The following is an 18363-nucleotide window of genomic DNA, read 5'->3' on the forward strand; positions in this document are numbered from 1 at the left end:
GTTGTGCAAACACACTTTTAACATCAGCATCTTTCTGTAGTTTTTATGTAGAAGCCTCGCTCCACTGTCTGTTTCCTTGAATGACTTGCTGCTATCAGTTGTGTGTTTTGCCTTTAAGTGATATTTTAGACTGGAACTACTACGCTGAGAAGACAATTCAACTTGGCAGTGTTTACAGATGACTTTGGTTCTGTGGACTCCGCCGTCTGGAAGAACTTTAGAATGAAAATGGCCGGGTAAAAGTTCCGTACCCTTCTCTGCGTTTGGTGGATCCGCGATTACTTTCCTTTCCGGTTCCGCAGTAGACTTTTACAAAATAAAAGCCTGTGAGCAACAGACTTGTACAATAAAAACACTGCATTAATGCGCGATAAAATATTTATCGCCGTTAAATAATTTACGAGTTAACTCGCCCAGCCCTAAAATATATGTTATTATAAACAAACGAGTAAATATTCAAGTAAAATGATGAAACGTGGTTGGGATGACAAAGAAATCACTAGGACTGAAATGACATGAAGTTTGAACATTTTAATTGTTTTATTGACTCCAGTGAGTTTGTTTTACCAGAGGAAAGAAAGTTCTGGAGTACAGCTGGAAGCATCTGTTCTATGTAAAGCCAAAGGTCGAGTTGTGTGGGAAGAGGTTAAGCAAGCAATACAAAGAACATACAGCTTGGCACATGGCAGTAAACATGAGGCAGTTTTCTTCATCAAGTACAAAGTCTCAACATTACACAAGAGATTTTAAAGCCTGTTGTGCTCTAAAGTTCTAACTGATCAACATGCTCAGTGAATAACCCTGTAAAGGAGGAGACTACAAAGATTACCAGCTCTTGAAAAGGTTTGATCAGATCCTCAGTTTGCATATTAATACAATAAAAAGGGTCACCAATTCAAGTTGTAGCTTCGACTCATTAAGATGGAAAATTTGATTACACGTTGACAAGCTAATATACGGTAAATACAAGCAGGCCTTAAATTTACCAGAAAGAATAAGACGTATCAAAGTAAAATGAACCATTTTCTGCAACACTGAAAAGAACTTCAGAGGACATTCGACCAGCAACAAATTTGGGCAATTGTGTCTGTTTCTGATTTACAGTCCAAAGATTTCATTGTACATTTTGCCAATAACATCTGTCGGGATGCTGAGGACTTTATTATTGAGTTAGTTTTTTGAGTTGACTCCTTTTTCTTTCTCAAACTGAGCAATCTTGTCAAAGATATCCAGCAGGTTAGCAGGGACGTCTTTCTTAGGCCTCACAGCACTCTGTCCATTACGAGCGCTCTCTGATCTTTCACTCAGTCCTTGATGTGACGTGCTGCCCTCTTCCTCTGATCTCCCCTTTCTACTTTCCTCCTCTCTTTTTGCATCCTCTCCCTCCCGCCTCCCTCTCTTCTCGTACCTACCGCCATCAAAGGAGTTCCTTGTGGATAAGTCGCGTCTCATCCTGTTCTCCGGATGTTTAGAAGCAGAACCAGAGTTTCCTGAATATTTAGAGCGGTAACTTGATTTCTGGGAATATTCCACCTCAGCCGATGAGCAGGATGACTTTCGTGTTCGATTCTCCTCTACGCTGTTCCTCCTTTTGGAGTCACTCTCTCTCCTGTCTCTCCTGTTATCCTCTTTCCCTCTTTCGCTGCTCTTATCCCTCCTTTCTCTACTCCTGCCCCTCCTCTCCTCTCTCAGTGGGCTTTTGCTCCAGCTGTTTTTCCTTTTCTTTGTACTGCTCTCTGTACTCTCCCTTCGTCTTTCTCTGCGTGAGGAGTCAGACTCTTCCTCCTCTGAGGCTGCCGACAAAGAATACAACTCGCTGATCCTTTTATCTTCTCTGTCCCTCCCTACTACCTCCTCATCATCTCCTCCACCGAACATGGGGCCACCTTTCTGGTTGAGAAAGGTAGCAGAGGTGTTGGGAGGCGCGGGAATCCACTCCACCTCATCCTCCTCTTCCTCCCTCTTACCCCCTAAACTCCTCCTGCTCTCTCTAGAGGACATCCTGCGGCGGCGTTTACTTCCCCGCTCAGACCTCCTCCGCTTCTTCTTCTTCTTCTTGGACCTCCTGCGAGAGGAGGAGGATGATGACGAGGAGCTCCGAGAGGAGGAGGAGGATGAGGAGGAAGAGTTTGATCGCTTCCGTTTCTTCTTCATCCTAAAAAAAATGACAGACATCCACTGAAAATGTTTTTTTTTTTTTTTTTTTTTTTTTAAATAATAATGTGACGGTTATGCCAATGGGCTGGCCATGCCATACCTTCGATTCATCAGTCAACATACCTCTTCTCCTCTTTTAAGATCTTACGTAATTTTTCAGCGCTGGTCGGCCCGCTCTTTTCCTTCATCTGCTCCTTAGCAAGCGCTTCTTCTCGCAGGCGAATCGATTTCTTTACAATTTCCGGGCAAGGCAATGCATGACAACAGCAGGCAGGCATAAGCCCATAGAAACATATTCAAAAACATTTACACCACGACCCGAAACATGCAAGAGAGACGCCGAAACAACATTCATTCATTTATTCAGTCATTTCCACCGGAATAAGAGAGCATAGGGATAAAAAAGGAAAGACAAAGGTTTGAAAAAGAAACAAAAACAGCAGAAACATGAACCAAACATCACAGAAAGATGGAGAAATGAGCGGAGAGTCACATATTTACCAGAAAAAAAGTGGTGTGGTCCAACCGAATCGTTGGCATAGAAGTAGATGGATGGACGGAAGTGCAAAGAAATCAAACAGCATTCGGTTTCCATGTTGATGGAAAAGGTTTCAACGTTACCGTATTTGTAGCAGGGACACGGCACGCACCGGTGTCCAATGGAGGAGGAGTCATTTACATAGAGAAGTCCATGTTTTTTCACCCCCACCAGGCAGGTAACAAGGCAGTGGCAGCCAGAGGGTCAAAGGCCAGGGTACAGAAGTCGCAGACATACACACACCAAACACTTCATCAGAATTACAAACACAGCGGAAAATATGCAAACTAGTCTGTCTGGCATGTGTGAATAAATAAAGGAGGAACAGTGGCGAGTTAATGAGGATCTCTTTTTGTTTTGATAGGGCGTAATCTTTAACTAAATAACCTATATACCTGCTGACTTTGCTGAACATGTGCGTGTCTGTCGTGGCCCGCTCACCTGTATAGTTTCTGTGATGTTATGCAGCGACTCCTTCGCTTCGGGGTTTGAGCCATCAAGAGTCAAAGCTCTCCTGTACAATCCCTCAGCTGTTACTAGTTTTTCTTGTTCTTCAAGCCTAAAAACACACACAGACAATAAACCTAAGTATGTAATGTCAATTATAATATTTCAATATCAGCACTGCCATCATTGGAAAGACTTTCATTTCAACGACAGCAACAAAAAGGTCAAGTTCAACTGGTTCATCCAAAACTTTCCTGCTGACTTCTGCATTACGTCTTCCCCACGTGAAGGCTGCGCGGCATAATTATTGTTTTGAGTAGAAATTCCTTGAGAGACACTTAAGGTAGTACTGGGCGGTATGACCAAAAATACATATCACGGTATTTTTTCACGGTATCACGGTATATCACGGTATTTTTTTTTCATGCATAATTAGGTGTTCACAGCATTTTCTACAGATTGAGAACAGAATTAAAAATTAAAATAAAAATTCTTCAAAATAATTCCTTCATTAATAATTGGTCACACAGAACTTTATTGTATTAATATTAACATCTTCATTGTAAACAAATGAATAACATAGCTAATAATAACACTGGTCGGACTGTTCAGCTCTGTTTCAGACTGATACCTCCGGTTCAGGCTGGTCCTCAGTCTCAACACGTCTCTCTTTCAATTGCGGAAAATATTTTTCAATACTCATCTGGATTGAAGCAGCAAACATTCAGTGTAAGAGTTTAAAAAACCTACTTTATTTGATTCACAGCTGCTAGTGTTTAGACCTCGACAACCCAACTACTTTTTTTTTTTTTTTTTTAACGGCAAACTTTCGACTAGTTAACTTTATAAAGAAGGCGTAATCGCTTGTTTGCTATGGGTCGGGTCGGGACAACATTGTATTAAAAATATAAAATATTTTTATAGGACTTTTTAATGGGAGCTAATCTAACGCGGCGCTGAAGCTAGCAAGCTTCCATGCTTCCCAGGGATGATCTCGCTGATGGAGACACACGCGGTGTGCACGGAGAGGAGGGGCTGTGTGTGTGTGTGTGTGTGTGTGTGTGTGTGTGTAGGCTATGTGAGAGAGACGCATGACTGACAGAGACGGAGGGAGAGCAGGGAAAGGAAATGCAGCTTTACGAATACCAGTATTTTTTAAATAGCGTTAAAAATAGACAGTAAACATGCGTGTTTAGAAGCGCAACACTGAAAAGGGTCCCGTCTCAAACAATGTCGTGCGACGCAGCGTTCCCCCCGTTGTGTAATCAAATACACCGGTATGGCGGTATATTAAAAATTCACATCATAACGAAATTATAAACCGGTATTTGGTGTGAACCGGTATACCGCCCAGCACTAACTTAAGGTTAAACCAATCAGTGAAAAATATCTGAAGGCACAAGCTGATATGCATGTGTCGACTCATGGTTGAACTCATGTCATTCGCTGCTTTAAAAACAAGCGATGCACCTTCTGAGCCTCTCAGTCGACTTCAAAGCTATGGAAACGCTAAAAATTCATGTCCAAAGTGTTTCAAAGCGGTGCTTACACACCGCCTTTACAAATGCCATTTTTCACGAAATGACACACGAGTAGATTTTCCATCTTTGCCGACCATAAACCAGCTCATCTGATCTAGGGTATTTGTCACTGGTTGCAATCTTTCTGAGAAACGAGTGAGCTGAGAAATGTGATCTGGAGAACCTGTTGTGGAATGTGTTTGAACCAACTTCCGCTGAGTTCAAGTCCTGAATTAAGTGAAGCATTACTTACTGTTTTCCTCTCTCCACGAGCGTCTGGCAGAGGTACTTCTTGGCGTTTCGGTGGTCTGGGCAGTTCTCCAGAGCCAGTTCAAAGTCTGATATAGCCTTCATGATGCTGCCTTTGTTTGCATACCTGAGAGCAAGAACGGAAAACTGACTGATCATGTTCTGAGAAAAAAAGTGTATCAACAATTTCTTATACGAGGGGCTAAAACTCAAGAGGTTCAATGTAGGTGGCCTTTGTAATTTGTTGTATGGGCATGGAAATAAATGAATATCCTAAAATCTATAAAGTGCAGGGACCCCTGTGAAGCTGAACCAGATTCATGAAATATTAGTACGTCAGTTGTCGGTTTTATGATTGAAATGAAAGTAAACTCACAGAGCTCCTCGTGCCACCAGCGCTTCCACATTATTCGTGTCAATTTCCAAGGCTTTGTTATATTCATTCATGGCTTCCACGTGACGACCGTGCTTGAAGTGGTCGACACCTGCACGAACACTGAGAGCACGCAATGCAACACGATGGTCAGTTTGGTGTTAAAGTGAAGTCAGTCAAGCCCAGAAAGACGAGACACGAGGTTAAAAAGTTCATCAGTGGCAAATTTAAAAAGCACAGAGGAACACTGCTTGATAAACAAAGTTCCGGTTTAGCATTACCACTTCAAGGCCCAGGATGCAGACTGCTTCTTCCTGATTACTGAAGCAAAGTCTTCCTCTTGGAAAAGTTTACTGCAAAGAAAAGAGGCAGAAGTAAGAACTCTCTAAAGTCAACAGGCTTTTTTCTCTTAAAGATCGCCGCTAATGAAAAGCATAAGTAAGAAGGTAAAAACTTCTACCGCTCTGCCCTTCAATTAAAACAAAACAGTGAAAACTAGAATTTTCAGTTCCAAGAATACAAAAAATGTTTTTTTAAAAGTATCCCTAATCACCTCTGTAGTCCTCGCATCATTGACGGTGGGTGCATGTCACTAATTCCCACCTTCTCCAGCAGGAAGTCCACCACAGAAGGGTTTTGGTAACCGTGGCAACTTTTCAGTATACATTCATACGTCTGGTTGGAGTCAGCGGCTGCAGTAACGCTACGACTAGGTAGAGGACAGAAAACACAGTTAATAGACATGAACACTCACTGCGTTTGTACAAAACTCTAGATTCTAATGTTAAATGTAGAAAAAAAGTTTTCAATTCATGCCACAATAAGCCGTACACCAAGGGCTTATTTTAGGCTTCAACTGACACATCAGCCAGAGCAATTATTTCAAACAAAAAATACACTAAAATATCAAAATGAGGGTCAGACTCATAAATCCAGTAACTTCTGTAAAGTTCTGTAAACTAGCGCGTTTTTACCTGTAGTGAACCGGCAGCTGCTCCCGTGTAATGACACCCAGTTTGATGTGATCCAAACTGGGAGAAAGAGAGGCCTGGTGGAGTGACACTGTGATCTTTTCCTGGAAGCGGTCAATGTCTTTCACTCCAGCTGCAGAGGAAAAGAAAAGCACAACATAAAAAGAAGAGCTTAATTCTCTTTCTGAGAAAGGAGAATCAAGTCTCATATTAATCAAAGATCTCCAACAGCTGGTGAAACCCAGTCCTCCATGACCAAATTAAGCCAAATATCTTTTTTTTTTTTAAGACACATTTTACACCCCACATGTGTATAATCTAGTTCACACTTCCCCATGATGAGCCAAGATTTTCACCCAACATATCACTGTAAGGTCAGCAGAACATTTCTCCCACCTTTGTATGCCAAAGAGCCACTTAATGACAAAGCTGTTTAACAGTATTGTAACACATTAACATTAATAACAGCAAACTTTCGATTACGTTCCGTCACTGCATCAACGCAGAACCTTTCACATCCACACCTCCAAATAATAACCAGCCAACTCTTTCATTTCATGAGGAAATGAAAGAGTTCCGCTCCACCAACCTTTGATGAAGTCCCCGATCTGGTAGTAGGACAGAGGATCATCATGATTGCCAGTAGAGGGAATTTCTCTTATGTGACACAGAGCCTGGAGTCAGAAAAGAGTGAAAATTGCACAATGTTAGGAGACAGTTAGCAGAGATCAAAGGAGAGGAGTAGTTGAAATTAACTGAAGGAGGAAACGAGCAGTTAAAAAAAAAAAAAGCTTCGGCGATCACCAATTCAAAAAAGAAAATGAAATAGTAAAACAAAAGTAAGGGGTGCTTCACACAAGGTTTACGACAGGACTAAGAGAGATTCCACAGATTTAACTTGTTCACGTACTGACAACTCGAGGTCCTCTATGTCTCTCTTCAGATCTCCTGCCATGCAAAGCAGAGTGAGAAAGAAGCCGTATTCTCGAATGTTGTTGATCCTCCCGACCACGATGTCTCCTCTCTCTAAGTCCCTGTAAATCATGGTTCTTCTCTCCTCATATGAGAGTTCCATGAATAACTCCACCGGTGGCATGATGGCATAGGGCTCTGAAAGAGCACGGATACATTTCATCAGACACGCCGTAAATGTGCTGTCTTTAAATCTACAACATTATTATTCCTATGCATAAGTTTTGAATCGACTTTTTTTTATTACTCTATTATTTACTCTACTGTGCTATTTTGCTGCATAATTTTCAGTTAGAGAAACACTTGGAAGATTCCCTGCCAAAGGTAGATAGTTCTTACTTCATATGTATTAAAAAGGAGCTGAAAACTGGATCATTTGAGGTGAGAACTCAGCATCACAGTCTTGTTATTTACAAGGAAAAAAAGGAGATTATTTCATTGTGGATGGACTTCTGGAGAATAATTTGTTGGCTTAGAGGGAATTTGTGCATTGCTAGGCTCATGAACCAGTTCACCAGTGTCCATCATATCCCTCTGCAGTCGACTGTCCAAGCATTTGGAACAGTGCTGACTCAGCAGCGGCCATTTAAAAAAACAACAACAAACTTGACGTGAACATGAATGCCTATTTTGAGTTGAGACTTTGCAGTGGAACTGGCATATTTAGGACTCCATACAGATAAGTGCACATGCAGACACAGAGAGCAGGAATTCCCTGTTAAAGTGAAATAAATCAGGAAGATGACCAAAGCAACACACACCTGCTGCCTCCTCCTCCTCCTCCTTTTCGTGCTCGTGCTCCTGAGGAGTTGCAGTCTTCCATGCTGGGCAGAACAAGATGTCAGCCTTCCTGGCGATGAATTGCTCCACCAGTGTGCTGCCCTGCTCTTCTCCCCTGCTAGCCAAAAAACAGAAATGTTTGAGCGTGGCCCTTCACCAGATAATGTTCAGGCAGGCTATATATTATAAAATGAACTCCTGGTACGCAGACCTAAAGGAAAATGTAAAAACAAAGTTAGGTGAAAACATTTGAGACAACTAAACCTCCTAAATCGATAAAATAATACAAATTAAACTCAGTTAATACAAAATAAATTAATACAACTATAATAAAATGTATGACAAAATAAATTCAGCTAAATTTCCAAACAACAGAAAAATTATGCAGGATTATACTAAAATGATTAAATAAATAAATACATTTACGAATTCCCATAAGTGATCTGATGTGTGTAAAAACTGTTATATGATACATTTGAAGTTATAAAACGGTTAAATCTCTTCCAGAATGCTGTTTTATTGGCTAATATGCTGGCTTCAATCAGAAATTACAAAGGAGGATCCAAAATTGGAAAAAGAACAAAAGATCATTTGAGTACTTAATGCGATTCTGTCAGCTGCTGAAGATAAAATACCAGATTTGATGAACCACGTGTAAAAATTTGAAATATTTTCCTTACAGATACAAAACGAACAAAAGAATGCGGGCACGTGACCGTTAACCCACAAAACAAACAACGGAAGCCTTCTAGGGATTCTGTGAAAGCTTTCGAGTTGCTAACATACCTCTCATAGGTGGCTTTGCAGAGGTCAGATACCACCGCTTGGAAGTCCGGATTTTCAGTTTGTTCACATTTCAGTTTGTTGAGCAGTGATTCACCGTGATAGGTCAGGCTCTGTCTCAACAAGTCTCTGTCCATCCTCTGTTCTCACAGGACCGCAGTTACATTATCATACAAGCCAAACACTTCGCAAACGCCGACTCTGATTTTCAAAAATTACAGGATCTGATTTTGAGGTTGCAACATTATTTTTGAAAGAGATGTTCGTTGATTTATTACTAAACATGGGGGATGTTTAATAAGTTAAAGACGTCTTTGAGACTTTTTTGGTACTTTAACTACCACGCTGCTCCGCGTTGTTCAGCTAACGAGCTAAAAAAAAAAAAAAAAAAAAAAAAATGCTAACGCTCCAGAATATGTAGATTTTGCAGTTTGTAATCTTCAAAATAAATAATTAGTTGAATTCCGATACTGAAACACATATAAACCTCGTTCCATATCACAAAAACACGACTATCGTAGGAAATTCACAAAGTTCAGTAGCATCAGTGAATTCGGCTACTTTATTCTCCAGGCGTAGCCAAAATGCAGCGGAGAAGAGCGCATGCGCATCAAGTGTTACACGGAAACTGTCCGGAGATACAAGTTCCAGGTAGGAACCATCGTTGTCACAGATGTGTATGATAAATGATTTGTCTATGTTTAACCGAATTAAAGTATAAGACTAATAAAAAAAAAAAAAACATATATATTTAAGCAGAATTGATCTTTTGATACACTGATATACTGATTCTCCTATAGATAAATAGATGAATAAGATTCAAAGATTCAAGATTCAGAGGTTTTTTTGGTCATATGCAGAGTAAAAACACGTTTCCTTGTACAATGAAAAACTTTCTTTTCTGTCTGCAAGAATGCCAGTCAAAGTAGTGAGAATACCATGAACAAATACAAATAAACAAAAGAAAAAGTATATATATATCTATATCTATAGATATAGATATATATATAGATATAGATATATATATATCTATATATATATATCTATATATATATATATATCTATATATATATATATATATATATATATATAGATATAGATATAGATATATCTATATATATATATAGATATAGATATATATCTATATATATATACTGAATGACTTGCCAAACTTCCTGAGCCTCCTCAGAAAATACAGCCGTACTGATAAATAAATACATATCGAGAGATCCGTTTGGCTTTAAGCAATGCAGTTCCTAATAACTATTATTATAATTAATTAAATTATTTCATTAATGTAAAAAAAATATTCAAATAATTTTTTTCATGGACTTGAATATTTATTTAGATAGATGATTTTCTAAAGTCAACTACCCTATGGTGACTTATATGCATTCTTGTGCTATTGATAAAACCAAGTTGAAACTGAGTTTAACATGTCTATAAAAACCTGTTTGACAACTTCACGGTTTCCTACAATTGTTAAGCTTACTGAGTGCAAAGGTATTTCAACGGGAAATCCAGTGCGTGTAGCTTCATATTTTAACACCTGCATCTTGAGAGAGTTATAAGGTATGACATCTACTCAATGATGATAATCATGTCATTAGAAAATTGCACTAATAGCAAATGATAAGCCATGAATACCTTTTGCTTATAGGTCTATTTTGCTGTGTTTTCACTGTTTCTTAAGTGTAACTGCTCTTTTTGTCGACTTGCACATTAAACTTGAAAACCACAACTGTGCAGTCATGGTTACAGATTTGAGATCTAAGAAAAAGAAAGCAAAAATGAATGAAAATATGAAATATTATGTTGATGGATAGCTGTATTCATGTAAAAATATGTATGTAAAATAATACTGGGCATCTCATGTACATAGTCTTTTTTTGTTGTGGGAATATATTTGCCTTTAACACTACCTAGTTTTTCAGGTTTTTCGAAAGCAACAGCTCTCACTGATATCTGGTCACTCCCTCTGTATAGCAGAGGGAGGAGCAATTCACAAGCTTAATACAATGTGCAATCACAGACTAACAACCTGTCTGTACGGAGAGGAACGTGAAGTAAAACCATTCATCATGGACAAGAGAATCCTTTGTTTGGTATTTTTTCTTGGCTATTTTAACATATCTTCTGGACAGGGTAATTATTCATTACAAGTGTTATTTTTATCGTTTTAATAGTTTGAATTTTATGATACTTGGATCATAGTAGACAACAGAAGATAGTATTTGGTTCTCTAAGATAACATGTTAGTAATAAGTGAGCGGTGCTTATTCTACCTTGTACATTTAACATGCTAGAAAATGTTATGTTTTGCCCGCGTTTGATGTCTTCCCAAAGTTCTATTAATCATCCCTTTAAAAAAAAAAGTATTTTTACAGGACTTCCATATTGCAGTAGGAAAGATAAGACTACAAAAACTGATTTATTTCTTGTTGATGAAGACATGATGAATGACAAGACATTGATTATGTGCATAAATATATGACTGTCGGACTTAACAATCTAATTTTTTTTTTAAATAATTAGGTGAAATGTAAGCTAAATAGTTCGTAATAACTTTGTGTGAGTAGGTTAAGCACAGATAATTCATTAGCTTTGGTTTACTTTCAAGAGGGCACTTCATGCCTCAGTGGCTCTGTTAAGAACACAAGCCCAGAAAACAGATGGCACTGCACGCATTTGGACTTCTCTGACCATCTCAGTTGGAGGAAAAGTTGATAGAATGGGTTTTCATTTCTACTGTACTCCTGACAACAACAAAAATGCCAAAAGGATTCATCTTGAATTAAGGACGCTTTTAAAAGAGCAAATGACACAAAAGATTAATCAATATAAAGTATGAAAGTATGACATTTTTAAATAAAGTACAACAAAGTATATATGCAATATAAAGTAGAGTACCATTTATTAATCCCGAAGGAAATTAAGGTGTCTAGTAGCAAACATATACACAAGGCACTATACATAAGGCACTACACACAACATTGCACATATAACAGCCATATAACTCTTCCATACATTCAGCAAAAAGGCAGATCTCACACACACACACACATACACATACACAGTATGTTTCTATTGTCCAAGTGAAGAGCAGTAAAAAGAGTCCTGGTGCAGAGAAATTGTTCCTGATTATGGGGGGGGGGGGGATTATGCAGTTCAATCACCTATGGCAGTCTCTTTCTGTGTGGTGTTGAACAGCTGGATTGCCCTGGGGACAAAGGACCTTCGTAGCCTGTCTGTCCTGCAAGGGATGGCGCGGAACCTTTAGCTGAACAGGCTTCTCTGGTTGGCAAACACAGAGTGCAGAGGGTGACTGTGGTTGTCCATTATAGAGAAGAGTCTGCTCAGTGTCCTCTTCTCAGCTGTGGAAGTGAGAGCCTCCAGTTCTGTGCCTACAACAGACCCAGCCTTCCTCACCAACCTGTCAAGGCGTCCAGCATCTCTCTTCCTAATGCTACCCCTCCAGCATGTCACAGCATAGGAGAGCACACTGGCCATGACAGACTGGTAGAACATCAGCAGGAGTCTGTTGCAGACATTAAAGGATCTCAGCTTCCTCAGAAAGTAGAGCCTGTTCTGACCCTTCTTGTAGAGTGCGTGAGAGTTTTCAGACCAGTCCAGTTTATTGTCCAGATGTACCCCTAGGTACTTGTACGTGCAGACTGTCTCCACTGTCTCCCCCTCGATAGAGACAGGCACCAGGGGCGGGGTGGTTCGCCTGAAATCAACCACCATTTCCTTTGTTTTGTTGGTGTTCAGCTGCAGCTGGTTGGTCCTGCACCATCTGGCAAAGTTCTCCACCAGTCCCCTGTACTCCCCCTCCTGCCCATCCTTAATGCATGCAACAATGGCGGTGTCATCTGAGAACTTTTGCATGAGTTGTAGTTGAAGTAAGTGGTGTACAGGGTGAACAACACCGGGGAGAACACAGTTCCTTGTGGAGCTCCAGTGCTACTGACCACAGTCTCTAATGTGAGGTCACCCAGTCTGACGAACTGGGGCCGTTCTGTGAGGTAGTCTGTAATCCAGGTCACCAGCCCTGTCTCCACTCCCATCTGCAGCAGTTTGTCTCTCAAAAGGAGTGGCTGGATTGTGTTGAAGGCACTGAAAAAAATCACAAAACATGATTCTCACCGCACTGCCTCCTTTATCCAGGTGAGAATGCACCCTGTGCAGCAGGTACAGAATAGCATCCTCTACTCCCACATTCTCCTGGTAGGCAAATTGTAAGGGGTCCAGTGCTTGGCGAACCTGGGGTTTCAGGATGTTAAACAGCAACACACGCTCAAATGTCTTCATTATGTGTGACGTGAGGGCGACCGGTCTGTAGTCATTCAGTTCTTTGGGGTGTGGCTTTTTGGGGACAGGCATGAGGTTTTCCACTGTGTAGGCACCTTACCCGCATGTAAGCTCTTATTGAATATATGTTGCAGTGGCTCAGCTAGCTCTTCTGCACAGGTCTTAAGTAGTCTGTCACAGACACCATCAGGGCCACTAGCCTTCAGTTTTAGCCGTTTAAGTGCCCCTCTGACCTGGTCTGTTGTAACGGCGGGGGGTGGCTGTTGTCATTCAGTTTGTGGGGGAGGGTGGGTGGATTGAGAGTGTGATCCACATTCTACAGGTGGAGGGATGGAGGTGACTTCAGAGGAGGAATAAGGGGGAGGGGGGAGGGGAAAGTCCAGCGTGGGTGCTGGCAATCGATAGTACATTGGGGGGGGGTCCAGTGTGTGTGCTGGCAGTTGATTGTCAGTAAGGGGGGGAGGGAGGGTGGGCAGAGTCTGAGCTGCACATACCTTGTGTGGTGTGGTTGTCATGGTGCCTTCAGCGGTGGATGGGGGTGGGGGGGGGGGGGGCTCAGTAAGGGACTGATGATCATGGACTGATCCATCATAAAGCACCTTAAGACTGATCAAAAGTAGGGAACTGATCTTTGTGTTAAACATTAGTTTGACAGTGACTCTCTGGGCTCTGTAAATGACAGAATGCGATACAGAATGAAAAGGAGTATGCAAACTCTGGTGATCTTTGTAGTCACTGCTCAAGTGAAGATGGGAGGGTTGTCTAAATCTGTAAGAATGTGCACAAACAATTTATGACAATCCGAAATTTTTTATTTTTTTTACAGCAACAAATGCACCCCAAAATATTACTAGTGAAACACCAACCAATGTGACGGCAGTCCCAACAATTACAGCACTGACTACCACAGCTGCAACTACCATACCTGCAGTTCAATTAAATGCTACAGAAGCAACTGCGGCACTAACAAGTACCATGACTCCTGTAACAACCACAACAACTGCAGAGGCAACAACTTCATCCACAACAGCTGCTACAACTGCTGCTCCAACAACAGCTGCAATAACTAATGCCACAACAACAGCTGCAACAACTGATGCCACAACAACAGCTGCTACAACTGCAGCCCCAACAACAGCTGCAATAACTAATGCCACAACAACAGCTGCAATAACTAATGTTACAACAACAGCTGCTACAACTGCAGCCCCAACAACAGCTGCAACAACTAATGCCCCAACAACAGCTGCAATAACTAATGCCACAACAACAGCTGCTACAACTGCAGCCCCAATAACAGCTGCAATACCTAATGCCACAACAACAGCTGCAACAACTAATGCCACAACAACAGCTGCAACAACTAATGTCACAACAACAGCTGCTACAACTGCAGCCCCAACAACAGCTGCAATAACTAATGCCACAACAACAGCTGCAATAACTAATGTCACAACAACAGCTGCAATAACTAACGTCACAACAACAGCTGCTACAACTAATGCCCCAACAACAGCTGCAACAACAAATGCCCCAACAACAGCTGCAACAACTAATGTCACAACAACAGCTGCTACAACTGCTGCTCCAACAACAGCTGCAATAACTAATGCCACAACAACAGCTGCAACAACTGATGCCACAACAACAGCTGCTACAACTGCAGCCCCAACAACAGCTGCAACAACTAATGCCACAACAACAGCTGCAATAACTAATGTCACAACAACAGCTGCTACAACTGCAGCCCCAACAACAGCTGCAACAACTAATGCCCCAACAACAGCTGCAATAACTAATGCCACAACAACAGCTGCAATAACTAATGTCACAACAACAGCTGCAACAACTGATGCCACAACAACAGCTGCAATAACTAATGCCACAACAACAGCTGCAATAACTAATGCCACAACAACAGCTGCAATAACTAATGCCACAACAACAGCTGCAACAACTGATGCCACAACAACAGCTGCAATAACTAATGCCACAACAACAGCTGCAATAACTAATGCCACAACAACAGCTGCAATAACTAATGTCACAACAACAGCTGCTACAACTGCAGCCCCAACAACAGCTGCAACAACTGATGCCACAACAACAGCTGCAATAACTAATGCCGCAACAACAGCTGCAATAACTAATGCCACAACAACAGCTGCTACAACTGCAGCCCCAACAACAGCTGCAATAACAACTAATGCCACAACAACAGCTGCAACAACAACTAATGCCACAACAACTGCTGCAATAACTAATGCCACAACAACAGCTGCAACAACAACTAATGCCACAACAACTGCTGCAACAACTAATGCCACAACAACTGCTGCAATAACTAATGCCACAACAACAGCTGCAACAACAACTAATGCCACAACAACTGCTGCAACAACTAATGCCACAACAACAGCTGCAATAACTAATGCCACAACAACAGCTGCAACAACTAATGCCACAACAACAGCTGTAACAACAACTAATGCCACAACAACAGCTGCAACAACTAATGCCACAACAACAGCTGCAACAACTAATGCCACAACAACAGCTGCAACAACTAATGTCACAACAACTGCTGCAACAACTAATGCCACAACAACTGCTGCAATAACTAATGCCACAACAACAGCTGCAACAACAACTAATGCCACAACAACTGCTGCAACAACTAATGCCACAACAACAGCTGCAACAACTAATGTCACAACAACAGCTGCAACAACTAATGTCACAACAACAGCTGCAATAACTAATGCCACAACAACAGCTGCAACAACTAATGCCACAACAACAGCTGCAACAACAACTAATGCCACAACAACTGCTGCAACAACTAATGCCACAACAACTGCTGCAATAACTAATGCCACAACAACAGCTGCAACAACAACTAATGCCACAACAACTGCTGCAACAACTAATGCCACAACAATAGCTGCAACAACTAATGCCACAACAACAGCTGCAACAACTAATGTCACAACAACAGCTGCAACAACTAATGCCACAACAACAGCTGCAACAACTAATGTCACAACAACTGCTGCAACAACTAATGCCACAACAATAGCTGCAACAACTAATGCCACAACAACAGCTGCAACAACTAATGTCACAACAACTGCTGCAACAACTAATGCCACAACAACTGCTGCAACAACTAATGCCACAACAACAGCTGCAACAACTAATGCCACAACAACAGCTGCAACAACTAATGCCACAACAACAGCTGCAACAACTAATGCCACAACAACAGCTGCAACAACTAATGCCACAACAACAGCTGCAATAACTAATGCCACAACAACAGCTGCAATAACTAATGCCACAACAACAGCTGCAACAACTAATGCCACAACAACAGCTGCAATAACTGCTGCCCCAACAATTGCTGCAACAACAACAGCTGCAATAACTAATGCCACAACAACAGCTGCAACAACTAATGCAACAACAGCAGCTGCAACAACTAATGTCCTAACTTCACCTGCAATAACTGCTGCCCCAACAACTGCTGCTGCAACAACAACAGCTGCAACAACTAATGTCCTAACTTCACCTGCAATAACTGCTGCCCCAACAACTGCTGCTGCTCCAACAACTGCTGCAACAACTAATGCCCCAACAACTGCTGCAATAACTAATGCCCCAACAACAGCTGCAGCAACTGATGTCCTAACTTCACCTGCAATAACTGCTGCACCAACAACAGTTGTGCTTACTACTGGCCCAACAACAAATGCACCGACATCAGCAGGTATGTAATTCCAAGCGTGTTTCCTGAGGATCATCAAAATATAAAATAAAAACAAATCAAAACATGATTTTTGTTTTTATTGCAAACGAGAGAGTAGACTTTTTTCATGGATTCGGACAATGCCGAGAAATTATGCTTCATCCTTATTTTATCTTTTGTTTTAAAGTAGCTTAGTGGTAAGAGTTGTATACAAGCCATTATTCTAGCAGGTATTGAATATAAAATGTGTTCTTTTATTCATTACTAGAAAAACTAAAGCACTGTCTTTTAAATCCATTCAGGTTTGCAACAACTAGTACATATACAGATGAAGTTAAGGTCTTATGGAGAGGTTAGCAACGGAACCATCATCGAGCTTGTTAAAGAGGTATGTGAAACAGAATGAGATCTTAAAAATGTGTTTGTTAATTCTCTTAAGCTAACATTCGATGATACAATGCACATAAAAGGAAACCGTTGGATAAAACTTTTGCATTTTTCTCTCGGTTTAGTTCTTCAGAGACCAGATCTTAAATGGAACAGCCCACACGGTCAGAGTGACAAGCATTCAGAGCGTTCGAGTCAGCCCATGAAAGGTTATGTGTACAGAAGCCACGAATGAAGTACAGTAATTCACTCAAGTGCTAGTGGGTTAGGGTTTTAATATGAGAGGTATAAACGTTAACATATTCACAATTTCTCCAAAGTGGTTTTTCACTAAAAACAGATTTCAGACTTAGTGTCTCTTAGTCTCTTCATTGCCATCTTAAAATAAACTATATTTCTCAAATATGAGCATCCATATGCTTTTGGCTCCAGTATCATATTGCAATATAGGAATATTAGAGGAATCTTAGATTTAAAAAAGTCACTTGTTATAGATTTCTATGAGGTTTTGGTAATTCTCAAGCTTTGTAACTGGAGAGGCAGATGCCATACTGACAAGCCTGATTACCTAGAAACTAAAGTATGTTTCTAATACACGCCTCCCTTCATTGTACATCAACAAGGAAATTGACAACAATAACCTCAGCAAGTGCCTCATACCAAGTGTATTACAGTTACAGAAACAGAACTCAACAAAGAACTCCTGACAAAGATTACTGTGTTTCACTCGGAATCTATTGCGAAGCCCAAATGTGGAATGTACTGTGCTTTAAAACAATACATGCTGCTGCATTGGTGGGAAAATCTAAGACACGGGGAGGTTAACTTGCAAAAGGAGGAGCTACACATAGATTCTGATGTCTCATTGTGCAAACTTTCCTCTTTTGGTATTTGAGTCTTTAAATGTAAAGAACAGAAACAGACAATTAAACTAATGGGGGTAAACTTGATTTCTTATTCTGTTGCGGTCAACCTTAACAGAATTTTGTCAAATTAATCTCTTCACCCATATCCATGTGTGGGTTTTTTATGATATGAGGTGAATTTTAAATATGTCTATAATACAATGCGTGCTATGTTCTACTGTACCACTCTTAAAGATTAATAAAGAATCTGTGTGAATTGTA

At 40.7% G+C, this 18363-nt stretch overlaps 2 protein-coding genes across 5 annotated transcripts; one reads left to right on the forward strand and one right to left on the reverse strand.

Annotated features, from left to right (window-relative positions):
* Positions 1 to 516: 516 nt before the first annotated feature.
* ttc14 (tetratricopeptide repeat domain 14) lies at positions 517 to 9395 on the reverse strand. Of its 2 annotated transcripts, none has more exons than XM_075485945.1 (12): positions 8794 to 9395; positions 7989 to 8122; positions 7166 to 7365; positions 6845 to 6929; positions 6259 to 6388; positions 5838 to 5993; positions 5566 to 5637; positions 5288 to 5407; positions 4916 to 5038; positions 3137 to 3254; positions 2281 to 2387; positions 517 to 2155 (listed from the first exon to the last, which is right to left on the reverse strand). In XM_075485945.1, the coding sequence occupies exons 1-12, from the start codon at positions 8925 to 8927 to the stop codon at positions 1171 to 1173; spliced, it is 2364 nt and encodes a 787-aa protein (XP_075342060.1). In that variant the 5' UTR covers positions 8928 to 9395; the 3' UTR covers positions 517 to 1170. The 2 variants fall into 2 exon arrangements, with proteins under 2 accessions (XP_075342060.1, XP_075342058.1); XM_075485943.1 differs by having other exon boundaries at positions 7989 to 8125.
* Positions 9396 to 10312: 917 nt separating this feature from the next.
* On the forward strand, positions 10313 to 18363 carry LOC142400757 (uncharacterized). 3 transcript variants are annotated; one of them, XM_075485948.1, is made up of 4 exons: positions 10313 to 10362; positions 13928 to 16870; positions 17152 to 17237; positions 17362 to 18363. In XM_075485948.1, the coding sequence occupies exons 2-4, from the start codon at positions 14077 to 14079 to the stop codon at positions 17440 to 17442; spliced, it is 2961 nt and encodes a 986-aa protein (XP_075342063.1). In that variant the 5' UTR covers positions 10313 to 10362; positions 13928 to 14076; the 3' UTR covers positions 17443 to 18363. The 3 variants fall into 3 exon arrangements, with proteins under 3 accessions (XP_075342063.1, XP_075342061.1, XP_075342062.1); XM_075485946.1 differs by lacking the exon at positions 10313 to 10362 and adding an exon at positions 10825 to 10935; XM_075485947.1 differs by lacking the exon at positions 10313 to 10362 and adding an exon at positions 10834 to 10895.

Source organism: Odontesthes bonariensis, chromosome 15, assembly GCF_027942865.1.
Source record: "Odontesthes bonariensis isolate fOdoBon6 chromosome 15, fOdoBon6.hap1, whole genome shotgun sequence".
NCBI lineage: Eukaryota > Metazoa > Chordata > Actinopteri > Atheriniformes > Atherinopsidae > Odontesthes > Odontesthes bonariensis.

Coding starts and splice junctions, on each gene's coding strand:
- ttc14 (XM_075485943.1), bottom strand. CDS start 8,927: ATGGACAGAGACTTGTTGAGACAGAGCCTGACCTATCACGGTGAATCA. Junction 6,389..6,844: donor GATCGGGGACTTCATCAAAG/GTTGGTGGAGCG, acceptor TTTCCTCTGCAG/CTGGAGTGAAAGACATTGAC. Junction 2,388..3,136: donor ACATCACAGAAACTATACAG/GTGAGCGGGCCA, acceptor GAAATTGTAAAG/AAATCGATTCGCCTGCGAGA.
- LOC142400757 (XM_075485946.1), top strand. CDS start 10,872: ATGGACAAGAGAATCCTTTGTTTGGTATTTTTTCTTGGCTATTTTAAC. Junction 16,871..17,151: donor AAATGCACCGACATCAGCAG/GTATGTAATTCC, acceptor AAATCCATTCAG/GTTTGCAACAACTAGTACAT. Junction 17,238..17,361: donor TCATCGAGCTTGTTAAAGAG/GTATGTGAAACA, acceptor CTCTCGGTTTAG/TTCTTCAGAGACCAGATCTT.